Raw genomic sequence first — 24789 nt, forward strand, 5'->3', positions numbered from 1 at the left:
GCGAAACCGCTGATGTTTTGAGTTGCAAGTCAAAAAACGGGTTGTGCAGCCCTTACGGAATCAGAGGGGTTAATACCACCTGAGCCCCAGCCCATGAAGCAGATGAGCGCATCACGCGCTAAATAATCTATTTAAGTATGCAGGGACTAGCATCCGGCTAACCTGCTTGTACAGACCTGTGTCTGCAGCTACTTAAATCCAAAATACTTACCCTATCAGCGCAGGGCGTCCGGCTTCCCGTGCGGGTTGGGGGAGGCTGAGGGCAAGAGGCTCAGTAGGAGGAAGGTTCCACGTTTAAGCAGGAAACGCGCTTTCCTGAGGAGCATTGAGACACACAAAGCGCACCCGCCGTCTGCCCTCTAGCGGGCTGGTAGCTTCACCACAGCTTGCGGCCCCAATAAGTTAAATAGAAAACAGCCGTGAATGGAGTATTGGTGAAGGTGCTCCCGCGGCGAGTACCTACTAGGATGAAAAAACGTTAACCCCTTCGCTGCCAGGCCTTTTCCCCCTCCTGTGCCAGGCCTTTTTTTGCCTATTTGGGGCAGTTCGCGCTTAGGCCCTCATAACTTTTTGTCCACATAAGCTAACCAAGCCAAATTTGCGTCCTTTTTTTCCAACATCCTAGGGATTCTAGAGGTACCCAGACTTTGTGGGTTCCCTTGAAGGAGGCCAAGAAATTGGCCAAAATACAGTGAAAATTTCGTTTTTTTAAAAACAAAAAGGAAAAAGTGGCTGCAGAAGAAGGCTTGTGGATTTCCCCCTGAAAATGGCATCAACAAAGGGTTTGTAGTGCTAAACTCAGCAGCTTCCTAGCTTTCAGGAACAGGCAGACTTGAATCAGAAAACCCAATTTTTCAACACAATTTTGGCATTTTACTGGGGCATACCCCATTTTTGCAATTTTTTGTGCTTTCAGCCTCCTTCCAGTCAGTGACAGGAATGGGCATGAAACCAATGCTGGATCCCAGAAACCTAACCATTTCTGAAAAGTAGAGAAAATTCTGAATTCAGCAAGGGGTCATTTGTGTAGATCCTACAAGGGTTTCCTACAGAAAATAACAGCTCAAAGAGAAAAATATTGAAATTGAGGTGAAAAAGAAATCAATTTTTCTCTACGTTTTACTCTGTAACTTTTCCCTGCAATGTCAGATTATGGAAAGCAATATACCGTTACGTCTGGTGGACTCCTCTGGTTGCGGGGATATATAGGGCTTGTAGGTTCATCAAGAACCCGAGGAACCCAGAGCCAATAAATGAGCTGCACCCTGCAGTGCGTTTTCATTCTATACCGGGTATACAGCAATTCATTTGCTGAAATATAAAGAGTAAACAATTGCTATCAAGAAAACCTTTGCATTTCCAAAAAGGGCACAAGATAAGGTGCTGAGGAGCAGTGGTTATTTGCACATCTCTGAATTCCGGGGTGACCATACAAGCATGTGAATTATAGGGAATTTCTCAAATAGATGTCTTTTTTACACACTCTCCTATATTTGGAAGGAAAAAATTTAGAGAAAGACAAGGGGCAATAGCACTTGTTTTGCTAATCTATGTTCCCCCAAGTCTACCGATAAAAATGATACTTCACTTGTGTGGGTAGGCCTAGCGCCGGCGACAGGAAACACCCCAAAGCGCAACGTGGACACATCCTAAATTTTGGAAAAAAACAGAGGTGTTTTTTGCGAAGTGCCTACCTGTAGATTTTGGCCTCTAGCTCAGCCGGCACCTAGGGAAACCTACCAAACCTGTGCATTTCTGAAAACTAGAGACCTAGGGGAATCCAAGGAGGGGTGACTTGCGGGGCTCGGACCAGGTTCTGTTACCCAGAATCCTTTGCAAACCTCAAAATTTGGCTAAAAAAACACATGTTCCTCACATTTCTGTGGCAGAAAGTTCTGGAATCTGAGAGGAGCTACAAATTTCCTTCCACCCAGCGTTCCCCCAAGTCTCCCGATGAAAATGATACCTCACTTGCGTGGGTAGGCCTAGCGCCGGCGACAGGAAACACCCCAAAGCGCAACGTGGACACATCCTAAATTTTGGAAAAAAACAGAGGTGTTTTTTGCGAAGTGCCTACCTGTAGATTTTGGCCTCTAGCTCAGCCGGCACCTAGGGAAACCTACCAAACCTGTGCATTTCTGAAAACTAGAGACCTAGGGGAATCCAAGGAGGGGTGACTTGCGGGGCTCGGACCAGGTTCTGTTACCCAGAATCCTTTGCAAACCTCAAAATTTGGCTAAAAAAAACACATGTTCCTCACATTTCTGTGGCAGAAAGTTCTGGAATCTGAGAGGAGCTACAAATTTCCTTCCACCCAGCGTTCCCCCAAGTCTCCCGATAAAAATGATACCTCACTTGCGTGGGTAGGCCTAGCGCCGGCGACAGGAAACACCCCAAAGCGCAACGTGGACACATCCTAAATTTTGGAAAAAAACAGAGGTGTTTTTTGCGAAGTGCCTACCTGTAGATTTTGGCCTCTAGCTCAGCCGGCACCTAGGGAAACCTACCAAACCTGTGCATTTCTGAAAACTAGAGACCTAGGGGAATCCAAGGAGGGGTGACTTGCGGGGCTCGGACCAGGTTCTGTTACCCAGAATCCTTTGCAAACCTCAAAATTTGGCTAAAAAAACACATGTTCCTCACATTTCTGTGGCAGAAAGTTCTGGAATCTGAGAGGAGCTACAAATTTCCTTCCACCCAGCGTTCCCCCAAGTCTCCCGATAAAAATGATACCTCACTTGCGTGGGTAGGCCTAGCGCCGGCGACAGGAAACACCCCAAAGCGCAACGTGGACACATCCTAAATTTTGGAAAAAAACAGAGGTGTTTTTTGCGAAGTGCCTACCTGTAGATTTTGGCCTCTAGCTCAGCCGGCACCTAGGGAAACCTACCAAACCTGTGCATTTCTGAAAACTAGAGACCTAGGGGAATCCAAGGAGGGGTGACTTGCGGGGCTCGGACCAGGTTCTGTTACCCAGAATCCTTTGCAAACCTCAACATTTGGCTAAAAAAACACATGTTCCTCACATTTCTGTGGCAGAAAGTTCTGGAATCTGAGAGGAGCTACAAATTTCCTTCCACCCAGCGTTCCCTCAAGTCTCCCGATAAAAATGATACCTCACTTGCGTGGGTAGGCCTAGCGCCAGCGACAGGAAACACCCCAAAGCGCAACGTGGACACATCCTAAATTTTGGAAAAAAACAGAGGTGTTTTTTGCGAAGTGCCTACCTGTAGATTTTGGCCTCTAGCTCAGCCGGCACCTAGGGAAACCTACCAAACCTGTGCATTTCTGAAAACTAGAGACCTAGGGGAATCCAAGGAGGGGTGACTTGCGGGGCTCGGACCAGGTTCTGTTACCCAGAATCCTTTGCAAACCTCAAAATTTGGCTAAAAAAAACACATGTTCCTCACATTTCTGTGGCAGAAAGTTCTGGAATCTGAGAGGAGCTACAAATTTCCTTCCACCCAGCGTTCCCCCAAGTCTCCCGATAAAAATGATACCTCACTTGCGTGGGTAGGCCTAGTGCCGGCGACAGGAAACACCCCAAAGCGCAACGTGGACACATCCTAAATTTTGGAAAAAAACAGAGGTGTTTTTTGCGAAGTGCCTACCTGTAGATTTTGGCCTCTAGCTCAGCCGTCACCTAGGGAAACCTACCAAACCTGTGCATTTCTGAAAACTAGAGACCTAGGGGAATCCAAGGAGGGGTGACTTGCGGGGCTCGGACCAGGTTCTGTTACCCAGAATCCTTTGCAAACCTCAAAATTTGGCTAAAAAAACACATGTTCCTCACATTTCTGTGGCAGAAAGTTCTGGAATCTGAGAGGAGCTACAAATTTCCTTCCACCCAGCGTTCCCCCAAGTCTCCCGATGAAAATGATACCTCACTTGCGTGGGTAGGCCTAGCGCCGGCGACAGAAAACACCCCAAAGCGCAACGTGGACACATCCTAAATTTTGGAAAAAAACAGAGGTGTTTTTTGCGAAGTGCCTACCTGTAGATTTTGGCCTCTAGCTCAGCCGGCACCTAGGGAAACCTACCAAACCTGTGCATTTCTGAAAACTAGAGACCTAGGGGAATCCAAGGAGGGGTGACTTGCGGGGCTCGGACCAGGTTCTGTTACCCAGAATCCTTTGCAAACCTCAAAATTTGGCTAAAAAAACACATGTTCCTCACATTTCTGTGGCAGAAAGTTCTGGAATCTGAGAGGAGCTACAAATTTCCTTCCACCCAGAGTTCCCCCAAGTCTCCCGATAAAAATGATACCTCACTTGCGTGGGTAGGCCTAGCGCCGGCGACAGGAAACACCCCAAAGCGCAACGTGGACACATCCTAAATTTTGGAAAAAAACAGAGGTGTTTTTTGCGAAGTGCCTACCTGTAGATTTTGGCCTCTAGCTCAGCCGGCACTTAGGGAAACCTACCAAACCTGTGCATTTCTGAAAACTAGAGACCTAGGGGAATCCAAGGAGGGGTGACTTGCGGGGCTCGGACCAGGTTCTGTTACCCAGAATCCTTTGCAAACCTCAACATTTGGTTAAAAAAACACATGTTCCTCACATTTCTGTGGCAGAAAGTTCTGGAATCTGAGAGGAGCTACAAATTTCCTTCCACCCAGCGTTCCCCCAAGTCTCCCGATAAAAATGATACCTCACTTGCGTGGGTAGGCCTAGCGCCAGCGACAGGAAACACCCCAAAGCGCAACGTGGACACATCCTAAATTTTGGAAAAAAACAGAGGTGTTTTTTGCGAAGTGCCTACCTGTAGATTTTGGCCTCTAGCTCAGCCGGCACCTAGGGAAACCTACCAAACCTGTGCATTTCTGAAAACTAGAGACCTAGGGGAATCCAAGGAGGGGTGACTTGCGGGGCTCGGACCAGGTTCTGTTACCCAGAATCCTTTGCAAACCTCAAAATTTGGCTAAAAAAAACACATGTTCCTCACATTTCTGTGGCAGAAAGTTCTGGAATCTGAGAGGAGCTACAAATTTCCTTCCACCCAGCGTTCCCCCAAGTCTCCCGATAAAAATGATACCTCACTTGCGTGGGTAGGCCTAGCGCCGGCGACAGGAAACACCCCAAAGCGCAACGTGGACACATCCTAAATTTTGGAAAAAAACAGAGGTGTTTTTTGCGAAGTGCCTACCTGTAGATTTTGGCCTCTAGCTCAGCCGGCACCTAGGGAAACCTACCAAACCTGTGCATTTCTGAAAACTAGAGACCTAGGGGAATCCAAGGAGGGGTGACTTGCGGGGCTCGGACCAGGTTCTGTTACCCAGAATCCTTTGCAAACCTCAAAATTTGGCTAAAAAAAACACATGTTCCTCACATTTCTGTGGCAGAAAGTTCTGGAATCTGAGAGGAGCTACAAATTTCCTTCCACCCAGCGTTCCCCCAAGTCTCCCGATAAAAATGATACCTCACTTGCGTGGGTAGGCCTAGTGCCGGCGACAGGAAACACCCCAAAGCGCAACGTGGACACATCCTAAATTTTGGAAAAAAACAGAGGTGTTTTTTGCGAAGTGCCTACCTGTAGATTTTGGCCTCTAGCTCAGCCGGCACCTAGGGAAACCTACCAAACCTGTGCATTTCTGAAAACTAGAGACCTAGGGGAATCCAAGGAGGGGTGACTTGCGGGGCTTGGACCAGGTTCTGTTACCCAGAATCCTTTGCAAACCTCAAAATTTGGCTAAAAAAACACATGTTCCTCACATTTCTGTGGCAGAAAGTTCTGGAATCTGAGAGGAGCTACAAATTTCCTTCCACCCAGCGTTCCCCCAAGTCTCCCGATAAAAATGATACCTCACTTGCGTGGGTAGGCCTAGCGCCGGCGACAGGAAACACCCCAAAGCGCAACGTGGACACATCCTAAATTTTGGAAAAAAACAGAGGTGTTTTTTGCGAAGTGCCTACCTGTAGATTTTGGCCTCTAGCTCAGCCGGCACCTAGGGAAACCTACCAAACCTGTGCATTTCTGAAAACTAGAGACCTAGGGGAATCCAAGGAGGGGTGACTTGCGGGGCTCGGACCAGGTTCTGTTACCCAGAATCCTTTGCAAACCTCAAAATTTGGCTGAAAAAAACACATGTTCCTCACATTTCTGTGGCAGAAAGTTCTGGAATCTGAGAGGAGCTACAAATTTCCTTCCACCCAGCGTTCCCCCAAGTCTCCCGATAAAAATGATACCTCACTTGCGTGGGTAGGCCTAGCGCCGGCGACAGGAAACACCCCAAAGCGCAACGTGGACACATCCTAAATTTTGGAAAAAAACAGAGGTGTTTTTTGCGAAGTGCCTACCTGTAGATTTTGGCCTCTAGCTCAGCCGGCACCTAGGGAAACCTACCAAACCTGTGCATTTCTGAAAACTAGAGACCTAGGGGAATCCAAGGAGGGGTGACTTGCGGGGCTCGGACCAGGTTCTGTTACCCAGAATCCTTTGCAAACCTCAAAATTTGGCTAAAAAAAACACATGTTCCTCACATTTCTGTGGCAGAAAGTTCTGGAATCTGAGAGGAGCTACAAATTTCCTTCCACCCAGCGTTCCCCCAAGTCTCCCGATAAAAATGATACCTCACTTGCGTGGGTAGGCCTAGTGCCGGCGACAGGAAACACCCCAAAGCGCAACGTGGACACATCCTAAATTTTGGAAAAAAACAGAGGTGTTTTTTGCGAAGTGCCTACCTGTAGATTTTGGCCTCTAGCTCAGCCGGCACCTAGGGAAACCTACCAAACCTGTGCATTTCTGAAAACTAGAGACCTAGGGGAATCCAAGGAGGGGTGACTTGCGGGGCTCGGACCAGGTTCTGTTACCCAGAATCCTTTGCAAACCTCAAAATTTGGCTAAAAAAACACATGTTCCTCACATTTCTGTGGCAGAAAGTTCTGGAATCTGAGAGGAGCTACAAATTTCCTTCCACCCAGCGTTCCCCCAAGTCTCCCGATAAAAATGATACCTCACTTGCGTGGGTAGGCCTAGCGCCGGCGACAGGAAACACCCCAAAGCGCAACGTGGACACATCCTAAATTTTGGAAAAAAACAGAGGTGTTTTTTGCGAAGTGCCTACCTGTAGATTTTGGCCTCTAGCTCAGCCGGCACCTAGGGAAACCTACCAAACCTGTGCATTTCTGAAAACTAGAGACCTAGGGGAATCCAAGGAGGGGTGACTTGCGGGGCTCGGACCAGGTTCTGTTACCCAGAATCCTTTGCAAACCTCAAAATTTGGCTAAAAAAACACATGTTCCTCACATTTCTGTGGCAGAAAGTTCTGGAATCTGAGAGGAGCTACAAATTTCCTTCCACCCAGCGTTCCCCCAAGTCTCCCGATAAAAATGATACCTCACTTGCGTGGGTAGGCCTAGCGCCGGCGACAGGAAACACCCCAAAGCGCAACGTGGACACATCCTAAATTTTGGAAAAAAACAGAGGTGTTTTTTGCAAAGTGCCTACCTGTAGATTTTGGCCTCTAGCTCAGCCGGCACCTAGGGAAACCTACCAAACCTGTGCATTTCTGAAAACTAGAGACCTAGGGGAATCCAAGGAGGGGTGACTTGCGGGGCTCGGACCAGGTTCTGTTACCCAGAATCCTTTGCACACCTCAAAATTTGGCTAAAAAAAACACATGTTCCTCACATTTCTGTGGCAGAAAGTTCTGGAATCTGAGAGGAGCTACAAATTTCCTTCCACCCAGCGTTCCCCCAAGTCTCCCGATAAAAATGATACCTCACTTGCGTGGGTAGGCCTAGCGCCGGCGACAGGAAACACCCCAAAGCGCAACGTGGACACATCCTAAATTTTGGAAAAAAACAGAGGTGTTTTTTGCGAAGTGCCTACCTGTAGATTTTGGCCTCTAGCTCAGCCGGCACCTAGGGAAACCTACCAAACCTGTGCATTTCTGAAAACTAGAGACCTAGGGGAATCCAAGGAGGGGTGACTTGCGGGGCTCGGACCAGGTTCTGATACCCAGAATCCTTTGCAAACCTCAACATTTGGCTAAAAAAACACATGTTCCTCACATTTCTGTGGCAGAAAGTTCTGGAATCTGAGAGGAGCTACAAATTTCCTTCCACCCAGCGTTCCCCCAAGTCTCCCGATAAAAATGATACCTCACTTGCGTGGGTAGGCCTAGCGCCAGCGACAGGAAACACCCCAAAGCGCAACGTGGACACATCCTAAATTTTGGAAAAAAACAGAGGTGTTTTTTGCGAAGTGCCTACCTGTAGATTTTGGCCTCTAGCTCAGCCGGCACCTAGGGAAACCTACCAAAGCTGTGCATTTCTGAAAACTAGAGACCTAGGGGAATCCAAGGAGGGGTGACTTGCGGGGCTCGGACCAGGTTCTGTTACCCAGAATCCTTTGCAAACCTCAAAATTTGGCAAAAAAAAAACACATGTTCCTCACATTTCTGTGGCAGAAAGTTCTGGAATCTGAGAGGAGCTACAAATTACCTTCCACCCAGCGTTCCCCCAAGTCTCCCGATAAAAATGATACCTCACTTGCGTGGGTAGGCCTAGCGCCGGCGACAGGAAACACCCCAAAGCGCAACGTGGACACATCCTAAAATTTGGAAAAAAACAGAGGTGTTTTTTGCGAAGTGCCTACCTGTAGATTTTGGCCTCTAGCTCAGCCGGCACCTAGGGAAACCTACCAAACCTGTGCATTTCTGAAAACTAGAGACCTAGGGGAATCCAAGGAGGGGTGACTTGCGGGGCTCGGACCAGGTTCTGTTACCCAGAATCCTTTGCAAACCTCAAAATTTGGCTAAAAAAACACATGTTCCTCACATTTCTGTGGCAGAAAGTTCTGGAATCTGAGAGGAGCTACAAATTTCCTTCCACCCAGCGTTCCCCCAAGTCTCCCGATGAAAATGATACCTCACTTGCGTGGGTAGGCCTAGCGCCGGCGACAGAAAACACCCCAAAGCGCAACGTGGACACATCCTAAATTTTGGAAAAAAACAGAGGTGTTTTTTGCGAAGTGCCTACCTGTAGATTTTGGCCTCTAGCTCAGCCGGCACCTAGGGAAACCTACCAAACCTGTGCATTTCTGAAAACTAGAGACCTAGGGGAATCCAAGGAGGGGTGACTTGCGGGGCTCGGACCAGGTTCTGTTACCCAGAATCCTTTGCAAACCTCAAAATTTGGCTAAAAAAACACATGTTCCTCACATTTCTGTGGCAGAAAGTTCTGGAATCTGAGAGGAGCTACAAATTTCCTTCCACCCAGCGTTCCCCCAAGTCTCCCGATAAAAATGATACCTCACTTGCGTGGGTAGGCCTAGCGCCGGCGACAGGAAGCACCCCAAAGCGCAACGTGGACACATCCTAAATTTTGGAAAAAAACAGAGGTGTTTTTTGCGAAGTGCCTACCTGTAGATTTTGGCCTCTAGCTCAGCCGTCACCTAGGGAAACCTACCAAACCTGTGCATTTCTGAAAACTAGAGACCTAGGGGAATCCAAGGAGGGGTGACTTGCGGGGCTCGGACCAGGTTCTGTTACCCAGAATCCTTTGCAAACCTCAAAATTTGGCTAAAAAAAACACATGTTCCTCACATTTCTGTGGCAGAAAGTTCTGGAATCTGAGAGGAGCTACAAATTTCCTTCCACCCAGCGTTCCCCCAAGTCTCCCGATGAAAATGATACCTCACTTGCGTGGGTAGGCCTAGCGCCGGCGACAGAAAACACCCCAAAGCGCAACGTGGACACATCCTAAATTTTGGAAAAAAACAGAGGTGTTTTTTGCGAAGTGCCTACCTGTAGATTTTGGCCTCTAGCTCAGCCGGCACCTAGGGAAACCTACCAAACCTGTGCATTTCTGAAAACTAGAGACCTAGGGGAATCCAAGGAGGGGTGACTTGCGGGGCTCGGACCAGGTTCTGTTACCCAGAATCCTTTGCAAACCTCAAAATTTGGCTAAAAAAACACATGTTCCTCACATTTCTGTGGCAGAAAGTTCTGGAATCTGAGAGGAGCTACAAATTTCCTTCCACCCAGCGTTCCCCCAAGTCTCCCGATGAAAATGATACCTCACTTGCGTGGGTAGGCCTAGCGCCGGCGACAGAAAACACCCCAAAGCGCAACGTGGACACATCCTAAATTTTGGAAAAAAACAGAGGTGTTTTTTGCGAAGTGCCTACCTGTAGATTTTGGCCTCTAGCTCAGCCGGCACCTAGGGAAACCTACCAAACCTGTGCATTTCTGAAAACTAGAGACCTAGGGGAATCCAAGGAGGGGTGACTTGCGGGGCTCGGACCAGGTTCTGTTACCCAGAATCCTTTGCAAACCTCAAAATTTGGCTAAAAAAACACATGTTCCTCACATTTCTGTGGCAGAAAGTTCTGGAATCTGAGAGGAGCTACAAATTTCCTTCCACCCAGCGTTCCCCCAAGTCTCCCGATAAAAATGATACCTCACTTGCGTGGGTAGGCCTAGCGCCGGCGACAGGAAGCACCCCAAAGCGCAACGTGGACACATCCTAAATTTTGGAAAAAAACAGAGGTGTTTTTTGCGAAGTGCCTACCTGTAGATTTTGGCCTCTAGCTCAGCCGTCACCTAGGGAAACCTACCAAACCTGTGCATTTCTGAAAACTAGAGACCTAGGGGAATCCAAGGAGGGGTGACTTGCGGGGCTCGGACCAGGTTCTGTTACCCAGAATCCTTTGCAAACCTCAAAATTTGGCTAAAAAAAACACATGTTCCTCACATTTCTGTGGCAGAAAGTTCTGGAATCTGAGAGGAGCTACAAATTTCCTTCCACCCAGCGTTCCCCCAAGTCTCCCGATAAAAATGATACCTCACTTGCGTGGGTAGGCCTAGCGCCGGCGACAGGAAACACCCCAAAGCGCAACGTGGACACATCCTAAATTTTGGAAAAAAACAGAGGTGTTTTTTGCGAAGTGCCTACCTGTAGATTTTGGCCTCTAGCTCAGCCGGCACCTAGGGAAACCTACCAAACCTGTGCATTTCTGAAAACTAGAGACCTAGGGGAATCCAAGGAGGGGTGACTTGCGGGGCTCGGACCAGGTTCTGTTACCCAGAATCCTTTGCAAACCTCAAAATTTGGCTAAAAAAACACATGTTCCTCACATTTCTGTGGCAGAAAGTTCTGGAATCTGAGAGGAGCTACAAATTTCCTTCCACCCAGCGTTCCCCCAAGTCTCCCGATAAAAATGATACCTCACTTGCGTGGGTAGGCCTAGCGCCGGCGACAGGAAACACCCCAAAGCGCAACGTGGACACATCCTAAATTTTGGAAAAAAACAGAGGTGTTTTTTGCGAAGTGCCTACCTGTAGATTTTGGCCTCTAGCTCAGCCGGCACCTAGGGAAACCTACCAAACCTGTGCATTTCTGAAAACTAGAGACCTAGGGGAATCCAAGGAGGGGTGACTTGCGGGGCTCGGACCAGGTTCTGTTACCCAGAATCCTTTGCAAACCTCAAAATTTGGCTAAAAAAACACATGTTCCTCACATTTCTGTGGCAGAAAGTTCTGGAATCTGAGAGGAGCTACAAATTTCCTTCCACCCAGCGTTCTCCCAAGTCTCCCGATAAAAATGATACCTCACTTGCGTGGGTAGGCCTAGCGCCTGCGACAGGAAACACCCCAAAGCGCAACGTGGACACATCCAAAATTTTGGGAGAAAACAGTGCCTACCTGTGGATTTTGGCCTGTAGCTCACCCGGCGCCTAGGGAAACCTACCAAACCTGTGCATTTCTGAAAACTAGAGACCTAGGGGAATCCAAGGAGGGGTGACTTGCGGGGCTCGGACCAGGATCTGTTACCCAGAATCCTTTGCAAACCTCAAAATTTGGCTAAAAAAACACATGTTCCTCACATTTCTGTGGCAGAAAGTTCTGGAATCTGATAGGAGCCACAAATTTCCTTCCACCCAGCGTTCCCCCAAGTCTCCCGATAAAAATGATACCTCACTTGTGTGGGTGGGCCAGGTGCCTGCAACAGAATAAGGCCCAAAACCTGAAGGAATAGAAGGGATAGCACAGCAAGTTTATAAGGGCATATTCTTTTATACATCTTTAGACGGACTCTGCTTTGGGGACCCACATAAGTGAGGTGTCATTTTACTTGGGAGACTGAGGGGAAAACTGGGGAGTAGGAATTTTGTGCTGGAGCGGTGATCCTACTAAGAAAAATCAGGAAAATATGCTTTTTTTATGCAAATTTTGAGGTTTACAGAGGAGTCTGGGTAAGAAAATGTTGGGGGAGCCACACAAGCCACACCTCCCTAGACTCCTTGGGGTGCCTAGTTTTAAAAAGTTTCTGGGTTTTGTAGGTTTCCCTACATGACGGCCGCACCCAGGACCAAAAACATAGGTGGGCCCTCCCCCCCCAAACACAGGTATTTTTGGAATATATCACTTTGATGTGTGCACATACGTCCGTGATGTGCCAAACACTAAAATTGTGAAAAGAAACACACTTAGGTTATGTGAAGAAGACCCCTCACCCACCAACCAAGTTGGTGGCATGCTTCTTCATCGGGGTCCCACCCGAGGCACCTAGCGTGTCTCAAGTGTGCTGCGACGCCTGATTACAGCGGAGCAGGTTTTGCCATTTGTACCACACATACTGGTTGGATTTGGCACGAGGGTGAGTGATGGTTCAGTAGATCAAATTTTATTAACAAGAGATTTCACAAAAGTGAAATGCACTGGTAATAACTGAAAGGCCAAAAAACTGAACCAATGACTCACAGCTCGTGAGCTGTAAAGCCACGACAAGGCACCAACCGCTTTACAGTCCATTCACACACCTTTCATACATGACATGCACTAGACCATTCACGCCGCCAGCCACGGGCCCAGCACATTACAAGACTCGCATCCACAGACAGCGCCAGTCAAGGGCCCATCACTTTCATACGCCCACATGCCTGATACAGCAATCACACCAGCTGATGAGTGTGTGGACTGGCGTTTGGCCGGCACTGCCAGCCAAGCGCCACACCACCAGCCAAGCGCCACCCCACCCACACCACCAGCCAAGCGCCACCCCACACACACCGCCAGCCCAGCGCCACCCCACACACACCGCCAGCCAAGCGCCACCCCACACACACCGCCAGCCAAGCGCCACCCCACACACACCGCCAGCCAAGCGCCACCACACCCACGCCGCCAGCCAAGCGCCACTCTACACATGCCATCCCCTTTTTTTTGTTTTTAAACAACAAAGAAACCACTAATCATAAATTAGTACAAAACTACAAACACAAAAGCTCTAACTGAATACATGACTAATGCCAACCGTGAAACCGAACATATAAAAATATAAAACACCAGTTTACGCTCACGGAATTTCCCAATAATTCTTCTGTGTGTGGTAGCTCCTGAAACAGCCACCCACACACAGCCCAGGCTTTGAAGGACAATCAGGGCAGTACATCCTAGTCTCCTTCCTGATACCTCTTCGAGCACAGACTCTACATCTCTTAGCAGGAAAGTTTTTTTTGGCCGTGGGAGGAATGTGCTCAGCAAAGTGACGATCTTTCAATCTAGCCACATCCTCCACCACTGCTTCTCTAGGAACTCTTGCCTGTTCCAGCACAACAAGGCTAGCTATGATAGACTCCTGAAATTTCACAAATGTCATCCTTGACTCTGGAGAACTATCCTTAAACACAACAAAAGCATTAAAAGTTGCCAAGTGGAACAAGTGAAGCGCTAATTTCTTATACCACACATAAGACTTACGAGCAGCAGTGTAAGGTTCTAACCTCTGATCTACTCTATCAACACCACCCATGTGCTTATTATAGTCTAAGATGCACACAGGTTTGCGCACTTCGGCAACCTGACCCCAAACAGCCACAGGTGAAGTACTCTCATCATGGATGGTGCTTAGCATGTATACACCCCTCTTGTCTACAAATTTCAGAGCTAGCAGCTCATCATTCCGCAAGGCACTGCACTGTCCCTTCTCAAGTTTTTTACAGACAAGCTCTTTTGGATAGCCTTTCCGATTAGAGCGGATTGTGCCACAAGCAACAGTGTCCACTCTGAACAACTCCTTGAACAACCGAACTCCAGTGTAGAAGTTATCTACATATAAATGGTGACCTTTGTTAAACAGTCGTCTACCAAGTTCCCACACAATTTTCTCACTAACTCCAAAAGTGGGAGGACAACCAGGGGGGTCAATATTGGAATCCCTACCAGTGTAGACCCGGAAATTATAAACATATCCTGTACTACTTTCTGACAGCATATACAATTTAATTCCATACCTTGCCCTCTTGCTAGGAATGTACTGCCTAAAAACCAAACGACCCTTGAACAGGACCAAAGACTCATCTACAGATATTTCTTTCCCTGGAACATAGATCTCTGAAAACCGATCTACCAAATGATCAAGGACAGGTCTAATCTTAAAAAGACGGTCAGAATCAGGATGATCTTGTGGCAAGGCTAAAGCATTATCTACAAAATGCAACATCCAAAGAAGAAGCTCATACCGGTTACGACTCATGATGGCAGGAAATATAGCAGTTGCCATCAAGGGACTAGTAGACCAATATGAAGACAGCGACGGCTTCCTTATCAGCCCCATCAAAAAAGTTAAACCCAAGAACTTTTTCAACTCTTCCAGATTTGTGGGAATCCACCGTCTAGCTCTAGAGTGTGGCCTAAGTCTGGCAGCGTTGTCCCTCAAAAACTGCTCTGCATACAAATTAGTCTGCTCAACAATCTCTTCCAAAAAAATATCGTCCATAAACAACTCAAAAAAGTTGACGGGCAAAAAGTTTTCCGTATTAACTCGACACCCTGGAAAACCAGTAAACGCAGGCAACTGTGGCTGCTCCATGTTTGGTGCAACCCATGCGTCAGGTCTTCCAATGGGAAGCCTTTCAGCCGCTGGCTCCTGCACCATTGGCACATCACTGTCCTCCTCTAAAACAGGCCCTTCATCAGCACTGAGAGTGGCTTCATCATCAGATGATTCATCTCTGACAGAAAATTCACTTCCAGAATCCTGCACTTCCTCCTCTGCCTCAGATGCAGAGTCAGTCTCATATTCATGGTCAGAAGATGACTCAAAAAGCACACTAACAACCTGCTGAGCGGTCATCCTACGGCTGGCCATGATCCTTCCTACAAAAATTAACTGGACAAATACACCACCAACAACCAGCACTGTGTAAGATAAGTAACAAAGTATAGGTTTATCACTAAGAATTATAAACTCAAAAACTATACTGCTCACTTGCCTGAAAAAGCTTGACTCACCAGCAACTACTCTGCACAGCCACAGCAATCACCAACGATATCCCACTAAAAAGAGAAAAAAAAAAGCAAATTAGACATAAGACAACACAATAATCATTGTGCATAACTCTAAGGACAATTTCACACACAATCCTGCATTCAGTACACCACCTACAAACATGTCATTCATGCATTGCAACAATACTCACTTGGAGTAAATTTATTTACTTACCTAAAACATGCAACTACGCAAACCGCAGGACAACTACTGCCAAAACTGCAACAAGCCACAGCAAAGTCAGCAAAAGCTTTGAACTAGAACAAAAAGGAGAAAAATTGTTATTATCATAAAAGCAAATACTTCGCCAGTTGACAAACACTCCGCCACTAACCATTTTTTCATTTTCCCTTGTGTCTAGTCTTCTCTGCTTGGGGGAAGATGGGCCTAAAAAAAAATAGGCCAATCTACCCCCAAGGGGAGGGGGCAGAAATCGCCCAGATTACATTGCACCCTTTGGGGGGGGCGACCCTTGCCCAAGGGGCCACACCCCCACACAAAGCACACACACACACATATAGTATCCCTGGCGCTATGGGGATTCTGCCCCCCTTGGGGACAGAAAGGCCTAAAAAATAGGCATATCTGCCCCCAAGGGGGGCAGAACTGCCCAAAAATACATGTGGGCCCCTGGGGGCGACCCTTGCCCAAGGGGCCGCCCCCAACACAAAAAATAAAAACCAACAATAAAATCCCTGGTGTCTAGTGGCTTTCTGCCCCCCTTGGGGGCAGATCGGCATAAAAATAGGGCCAATCTGCCCCCAAGGGGGGCAGAAACGACTATAAATACATTGCGCCCCCGGGGGGGGGTGACCCTTGCCCAAGGGGCCACCCCCTAACACAAAGCACACATACAAACATATCTTTCTGGCGCTATTGGGATTCTGCCCCCCTTGGGGGCAGAAAGGCCTAAAAAAAATAGGCCTCTCTGCCCCCAAGGGGGGCAGAACTGCCCAAAAATACATGTGGGCCCCGGGGGGCGACCCTTGCCCAAGGGGCCACCCCCCAACACAAAAAATAAAAATCAACAATAAAATCCCTGGTGTCTAGTGGCTTTCTGCCCCCCTTGGGGGCAGATCGGCCTAAAAATAGGGCCAATCTGCCCCCAAGGGGGGCAGAAACGACAATAAATACATTGCGCCCCTGGGGGGAGCGACCCTTGCCCAAGGGGCCACCCCCCAACACAAAGCACACATACATACATACTATTTCTGGCGCTATTGGGATTCTGCCCCCAAAGGCCTAAAAAAAATAGGCCTCTCTGCCCCCAAGGGGGGCAGAACTGCCCAAAAATACATGAGGGCCCCTGGGGGCGACCCTTGCCCAAGGGGCCGCCCCCCAACACAAAAAATACAAATCAACAATAAAATCCCTGGTGTCTAGTGGCTTTCTGCCCCCCTTGGGGGCAGATCGGCCTAAAAATAGGGCCAATCTGCCCCCAGGGGGGGGCAGAAACGACGTAAAATACATTTGCCCCCAAAGGGGAGCGACCCTTGCCCAAGGGGCCGCCCCCCCAACACAAAAAATACAAATCAACAATAAAATCCCTGGTGTCTAGTGGCTTTCTGCCCCCCTTGGGGGCAGATCAGCCTAAAAATAGGGCCAATCTGCCCCCAGGGGGGGCAGAAACGACGTAAAATACATGTGCCCCCAAAGGGGAGCGACCCTTGCCCAAGGGGTCGCTCCCCTACACTAGTATGCATTCAAAAGAGAAATCCCTGGTGTCTAGTGGGCATTCCTGCTGCCCGATCGCAATGCGATCGGGCAGCAGGAATGCTCAAAGAGACACCGGGGGAAAGGAAAACCCTTTCCTTTCCCTCGATGCCTCTCTCAGAGCACCCCCACCCCGCACGAAGGTGAAAAACTCACCTTCTCCCTTAGACGCGCTGGAAGCAAATGGCTTCCAGCGCGTCTTTCCCCCTTTCCATGAAATCAGCGCGCGATCGCGCGCTGATGTCATGGGGGGGGGGGGCGGGGGTGGGTGGGCGTGAAAGGGGAAGGGATTCCCCTTTCAGCCCTGGCCTGGGGGTGTTGGGGGGCGGCCCTCGGGGGAAGCGCTAGCGCTTCCCCCGACTGCCAGTCCCAGGGCGTAATGGTTACGTCCATGGCGCCACACGGGCGCTGCCATGGACGTAACCATTACGTCCCTGGCGGGGAAGGGGTTAAAAAAAACACCAAAACACTTGAATAATTACAGAGACAAGAAAGGCACTTACTTACCTCATTGCTGAAAGCAGGAAATAAACAGGGAAGTGCCTTGGGAGATACTTTCTTACATGGGCTACGAGATCTGGTTTCTGATTGGTTTAATTGTTTTTGTGTATTTTTTTCCTAGTAGTATCATGGGAAGGGTAATTTCTTATTGTTGAAGACTCATGGAAGTATTAAAGGAATTAATGTTTGAGCATAATCCTCGCCTCCGGCCCTGACATTGAATCTCCTGTTACTGACCCCATCACTATTTATTAACGGATCATTTATAATGTGTTACTTAGTTTAGCTAAATAATATCGTTTTCAAGTGTTTTTACTTAATATTGGATGCCGGAGCATAATGGACAAACACTTAATAAAAAATACAGTGTTTAAATCAAGAGTTAAGATAGTCATTTATTTTAAGTTCTTTCATATAACTTGTAGAAACCGTCACACGGCATGGCGTGAGGTACGTGAGGAGAACCGGACATTTAAAATAACTTTCTTTAAAATTGTTGAAATACCTCTTTAAATATTGTCTTTCCCTTTTTGTTACTTTGGGTGGGTGCCGTGTTATTTCCTCAAAAAACCCGTGTCTCTCACACCCATGTGGGATGATATAGCTACAACCTAGTTGTATAAGATGTAAAATTGTCGGATACTATGATGCTGGGAACATACCCGTTGGTATTAATCCTGATTGGTGTGAATTACCAGTCGCAGTAGTGGCAAGTGAACTCCACTTTGATAGACAAACAATGTTTCCTTTGTAAAAGAAGCCATATGAAACTCAATAGATTACTGAGCTAAACCTCGCAATTTCACTCGTGTATATCTCAGGGGAATCAAGAAGCGCGATTTTCAATCTTAAATTTTGTATGTAGTGTGCAAAATCGGTTGTCTAACCGACTTTCATTATTCAAATTTATGCTTTAATGCTATATATATTCTAACAAATCTATGTTTGTTTATATTTAAAAACGGGATTTAGTTGCTGTAGAGAACGATTATGAAAATGTGTTAACTGTGTAAAGTATATTTGAAGTGTTGATTAATATCTTTTGAAAAAACATGTGACATCACCGCCCCAACCGATAAGCAGTACTAAAAAAAAAACTCCTTAGTTCCACCACGATAGATGATGCATAATAAGCATTTTACACACTGCCGTTTTTTATTTGCAATTTGTTTAGATTGTATCCAGTTTCAAAACAACAACTTCAAGAGCAATCTGCCAGTTAGTGAAAGAATATGTTGGCCACAGAGATGGCATTTGGGATGTTGGTGTCACTCGAACACAGCCCGTGGTGTTGGGCACAGCATCTGCTGGTAAGTGAAATATTTTGTCTTATTTTACATGCATTCTCCATTTAACTGAGCATGCCGTGTTATTTACTGTTAATTAACTCTCTAATCCGACCATTTTATTTGCGATGTACCTTTCACCTGCACTTAAGGTTGCTAATGATTTTTTTACATAACAGGTTTGTGATGTAAGGCAGATATTTAGTCTTGCCACCAATGTCAAGAATCTGACAGGCAGTTGCGATAAACAGTATTCTTCAGATTTGTTACATATGAGTCATTCTCATTTATAAAACACCCCAGTTGGTAAATAGATCACGCAGGGCAAACGCCTTGGTCAAAACAGAATCACTGATATCATTGTGACCACATTTAATTACAATGTGTCTAAAACTATTGTTTCTACTATAATGTCAATAGCAGATTTCATAAAATCTGGCACCAGGCTCATCCTGTGGACTACAACCAGGCCCACGCTTTGTGGCCCACTTAGTTCAAATTAAAAATGCAAAACAACACCTTACCTCATAAGGAATCCCCACTTAAGTACTTTTCACTCTCATTTGAACCTAGGCAGAAAATTCAGAAACAGTGTGCCTCACATATCAGTATGGTTGGAAGAACAGATATGTTGACAGGGATAGAGAGGCAGTTAACAGCTTTTCTTGCTCAAAGAGCATCATATCTTGAAGTGGACAGATAACTGAGATTTTCTTCCCCAGACCAGCCTATAATTATTTCTTAACCTATTAAATGCATTTTTAGTTATGTTTAGTTATGTTTGCGTCCGCAAGTCTTGACAGTGGTCTAGTTTACCAGCCATCCGTTGAATGGAGTCTATTTTACTGCCAAAATCCGCTATATGGACTAGAAGGGAGCAATTCAGACTGCCAGCAGGGAAAGCAGAGCATTTCTGATGGATACATCTAATCGCAGATTCCTCACCTTTGGAATATTTCCCCGGGAGCAGACTAGATCCATATACTTTTTCATAACAGTGTTCCTGAGTGCTGCTAGAGGTGGCACTGTGCATCCATCTGTTGGTTTTGTTCTGCCCCAGAAATGACGAAGCGGAGCAGCATATAAGTGCCACCCTAGCGCGCCTTCCAGCGTGGATCTAAATGTCTGCTTCCATTTTATCGGTCTTTTGGTGACTCCCAAATACTGAATCCAGTGTGCAAGGGAAATGTCCCCACCAAAAACTACTGGTTTCAAGCCATGCTGACTGCAAAAAGCAGATGTCACTCACAGACCTACACAAGGTGTGCCTTTGGTATTTATGCTTGGGCAGGTTGTGCGATGAGTGAGATGAGCGTGCCCTCATGCACCCAGAAGTGACCTGGGACTGTGAAGTGAACCTGTATGTTGCCAAAGACAATAAGTCTACGGACCCACTCTTGCTTTCAAGGATGTTCTCATGAGAGGTCGTCCTCGCTATCAAAGTCATCCGGTAAGATAAAGTTAGAGTTTAAGAGGAATCATAAGGCAAAGTGGGACTTAACCTCATCCCCACCCCTCTTTACCTAAAGAGAAGTTGTGAGGGCATTAATGAGCCACTCATTCTCACTCCTGATTCCTATTAAGGAACAGATTCTGCCATTGGTACTGACAGGCCTTAAGTTTCTCATGCCATGAGCAATGCCACACAAGCCAAGGCCATTAAGGAGACCATGCTTCTCATATTTAGTTCTCTTCTGGCTCCCTGTGGTGCGCCTTCAGGCCCCAAAGATTCGCAGGGGCCTTCGGTTGGGTTACCACTGTCTGACTTGTCTTCAGAATCATCTGAACCCCTGTAACTTATCTCTGGTTCAGGACCGACACTAGTACAGACTTCCAGTCTAGATCCAAGTCCAACATGGGACCTTCCCCACCAACTCTGATACACCAATGCAGGAGGTGGATCTAGTGCTGACTCTGCTGTCTGGCTGTAAGCTGTTTTAATCTCTACCCCGCCCCCCAAATTTGTTCTGGGAACCTGTTGTGATGCACCAGGTCTCCTTGCTGCTTGGAACTGATCCTCTGACTCCCATTACCACAGTAGCATACGTAGAGACGCCATTTGGCTCAGATTCTGACCTGAGCTTGCCACCACCTTGAGATGATGAATGATGATGATGGTGGGGATGGGAATTATTGACCTCCTCACTTGAGAGTTTATGCATGGATGTACAGGAGGCCAGTAGGTGTGACATTCCCCTGACGCAGTGTTTTCATCTCTTGGTCTCCCTGCTTAAGAGTATGTTTCATGTATTGTGGTGTTTAGACATGCTGCTGAGGTCCTATACCTGCAGCTGCCTTCTACTGAAGTTAAGACAATGTCTTTAGAGAATGTTCTGGGGCTAAGACCTCCTTCATCTAAGCCCTTGCTCCCTTACGTTGAAGCCCTCACTGACACCTTCATGAGCACTTGGCCTGAGCCTTGTTCTTGCCCTTTGGTGAACAGGAAGGTAGCCAGAGGCCCAGACCGACTCCTGATGACTTCCTTCCGAACATCCTACCCCAGAGAGCCTCGTTGTCTAGTCTTCCACCAGCAAGGTGACAGCAGATTCATTCCCTACTCACCCCCCTTTCAGGGAGTCAAAGAATATTGAGGCATTTCGAAAACAAATGTTCTTTTCAGCTAGCCTACCCATGAGATTGGTAAATGCTGCTGGCCTATTGGGCTTTTGCATTCTCACCCTCTGGGACATGACCAGCCAGCAAGATCTTACCTGCAGTCCCAGAACAATTTAAGGCCTTCTTGGCTCAAAACTATTTAAAGTGGTCAAGAAATGGCCAAATATGGTATTTATGTTGGCCTGGAAAACACTGGATGCCTGAGTTGAGGAGTTGGTACTAGTGTGGTGCTCTGTTGCCTTTTGTGGGTGCGAGCCACAAGTTTCTCAGGAAACGTAAGGCATCCCATAAGGATACGTCTTTCAAAGGCTCGTGCCTATTCGCCGACATAGCTGCTCTGCCTTAGAACGCTTTAAGGAGAGTCAGGCTATTGCATACTTCCTGGACCTTTCGGTCACTTCAAGGCTAATTCCTTACAAGTTGAGGAGCTTCTGATGCTACTCCAGGTGGCTGGCCTAAAGACACCACCAGTTTCCCAGCCCTCACTGCAGTCACCCTGTTTATTTCAAGGGGAAGGATGTCACTCTGGCAGGCAACAGGAGGGTTCCCAGGGCATTAGCCCTGTCAGTCTCCCACCCCTGCATCAACAGCTTTCAAGCCACTTTAGATTGCCCTTAATTGCGCACAACCACTCTGTGTGTGGCAATCCGTCACTTTTGATGCATGGGTCCTCCAAATCATTCAGCACTGCTATGGCCTACCATTCTGGTCATCCTTGCTGCACCTTCTGCCACATCTAGGAGGCTCTCAGAAGAGCTCCTATCCATTCTCGTTCAAGAAGTGTGAGGTTCACTCTCCAAAGATTCTATTGAGTGGGCTCTGTTCTCGTAATTAGGGACGGATCATTACGCTTGCTATTTCCTCATGCTGAAGAAGGATAGAGGGCATCAGCCAATTTTAGATGGTCGCCCTCTGAGTGCCTCCCTTTGAAGGTCTACATTCAAGATGTTTATGCTGGCCCATGTTCTGTCTGCCCTGTATCCAGGAGACTGAAGGGGGGCCTTGGACCTCCAGGAGCCGTCCCACAGATGTTACCCTGGTGTTCAAGGTTTGCCATGAGCTTTTCAGTACTGTGCCTTGTTTTGGCCTCACTGGTGGCCCCTGACAATCTTCAAAGTTTGGGATACCAGTTTTTCTCTACCTTGAGGACTGGCTGTTGAAAGCGGACTCAAAATAGTCAATCGTGTGCCACTTCCAGACCAGTGAACCTCCTGACCTCGTTGAGATTCTCGATCAACGAGCCAAAGTCGCCTCTGCTTTATGGTTGCGACTTCATCAGAGCTCAATTGTTTAAGTGTACCACACATACGCAGTAAAAATCAAATCCAGAATATATTCATAATAAACTGTGTACTGGGAAGGGAATCATGCGAGACCACACAGAGAGTACTCCCAGCATCAGCATTTATCAATATGGTGTTTGTGGAATTCTAGATTTGATTTTTGCTGAATGTTTGTGGTGCACTTTAACCCCTCAGCCCTGGTGAAGTCATACGCATAACACCAGTACAACAAAACACGTGTTGGGTTGAGGCTAGAAGATTCTAATTAAAGGTTTAAAGATTGGACTATTCTTTGTGGACTTTCACTTTCTGAGTTCTAAAAGTCTTTTTAAATTAAAGAGCTATCTTGGTATTAAAGGCTGTTCCCTTTCAGAGCACTATTGGTGTGCTGTGATACAGACCTTCTGGTTTCCTAATAATAGGTTTGCACCTGCATTATTACCCACTCACCTGGAGATATATATCTCTCCTATATACATCTTCATTTTAATCTATTTTCCGGATGCTTTGGAAACGCTAAAGTGTGTTCTCCATGTTGCACGGCATCAGTGTCTACTGTATTTCAGGTAGAAACATTAATAATGGCAAGGGCTTATTTAAAGATAGTTTTGAGCATGATCAGGAAGAAATTATTATTTCACATTAGACTGTCATAGGTGAATTCCTCATTTTGAAGCTACTAGAAGGAAGTATAAATCATACAAACCCTCTTCTCCTTTCAGCTGTGTCAAACATTTAACCGAAACACAAGTTCAGGATCGACTTTAGAGGTTTTTCAAAAGAAGTTAATACCAACGCTTCTGTGTCCACAATACTAAACTGTTTTTTTTATTGAAAAAGAACTATAACTGACTTTTGTCTAAATTGACTACAATTCCAAAGCCACAGAGAGATGGCAAACCAACGGTACAAATTGATACTCTCCAAATTACTGTAATGAATGACAGCTGTTCATTGTGATGCATTGTGCACAGAATGTTATGTTTCATTCTTAATCAAGTAACATTTGATTTAGCTTGTGCATTTAAAACTTTTTAGATCACACCGCCTTGTTATGGAGCATTGAAACTGGAAAGTGCCTTATCAAGTACACTGGTCATGCCGGTTCAGGTAAGACAAAAAAAATGAATATTGTCTTTTTTTTAAAAATTTCAAATACTTTTATTTACTTGTTTATGAAAAGGACTGCACAATCATAATTTCCACTAGTTGGTTACATCATAGTGACATGTAGAACATTAAACCTTGGTACATACAGGGTATTACTCTGACAATCTCGCGATCTAACATTGGTGGAAAACAACTATAAAACCAATGTATACGGGACATACCTTAACTACTGCAGCGTTACTGTTTAGGTAGGCTGTGATTAGAGAACTGATAGCACAGTAGTTGGACAGCAACAGGTAACCGCACCCAAACATTGTTGCAGTGCACAGTTCTAAATAAAAATGTCTAAGTTAATCACAATTTATCTCAAGGGGGTGGGGCATGCTGAGGTAATTTGAAGTATGAAAATCTAGGTTCTGTAATATACAAGAGTGGAATGATATTTATGATGGCTTGCATTTTTAAAGACACTGTAGAATATACAATTTTCTCTATTTACTGAGGCACAGAACTGTGTGCTTGTTGCCTTGCAAAGAGCCAGAAGTTGATTTTTTTTTAAGGTAAAGAAACCATTTAAACTATCTGGCTCCTTGGTTGGGGCACAGAAACAAACAGCTGATCCTGGGTTACCTGGCAACAAGGAAAATCTACGAATCCCGGACGTTACTGAAGAGGAGATACCAAGAGGAGTCCTGTGCGGTTTAGCTTTTGTGTAGTCCACCACTATTCTTATCTATAAAGCCATGTCAGGGAGACCAGTTCCTCTGGGTCTGCGCATGTTCCCAACATGTCCTCCACTAGACAGCTCCAAGACTCCTATAGATAAAATCACAGAGCCTGAGAGAGTCCAAGCTGGGGAAAAGGGGATTAGGATGGGAACAGCAGGGAAGGAGACCTGTAGGAAGCAAAAGGTTAAACCACACAATATCAATATTATATCACATTGATTTTCACTAGACTATGATTCTAAGCATTGTCATACTGTAATCATGGATAACTTAAGAAA

General features: G+C 46.5%; 1 protein-coding gene across 2 annotated transcripts in view; it reads left to right on the forward strand.

Annotated features, from left to right (window-relative positions):
• Positions 1-24789, forward strand: part of WDR37 (WD repeat domain 37) — a 645791-nt gene that overhangs the window by 237317 nt on the left and 383685 nt on the right. For both annotated transcript variants that reach the window (XM_069211193.1, XM_069211194.1), the window contains exons 6-7: positions 18663-18798; positions 23712-23783. In XM_069211193.1, the coding sequence (XP_069067294.1) occupies positions 18663-18798; positions 23712-23783 (208 nt within the window). The remainder of the gene's footprint in view (positions 1-18662; positions 18799-23711; positions 23784-24789) is intronic.

This window comes from Pleurodeles waltl, chromosome 10 (assembly GCF_031143425.1).
Source record: "Pleurodeles waltl isolate 20211129_DDA chromosome 10, aPleWal1.hap1.20221129, whole genome shotgun sequence".
NCBI lineage: Eukaryota > Metazoa > Chordata > Amphibia > Caudata > Salamandridae > Pleurodeles > Pleurodeles waltl.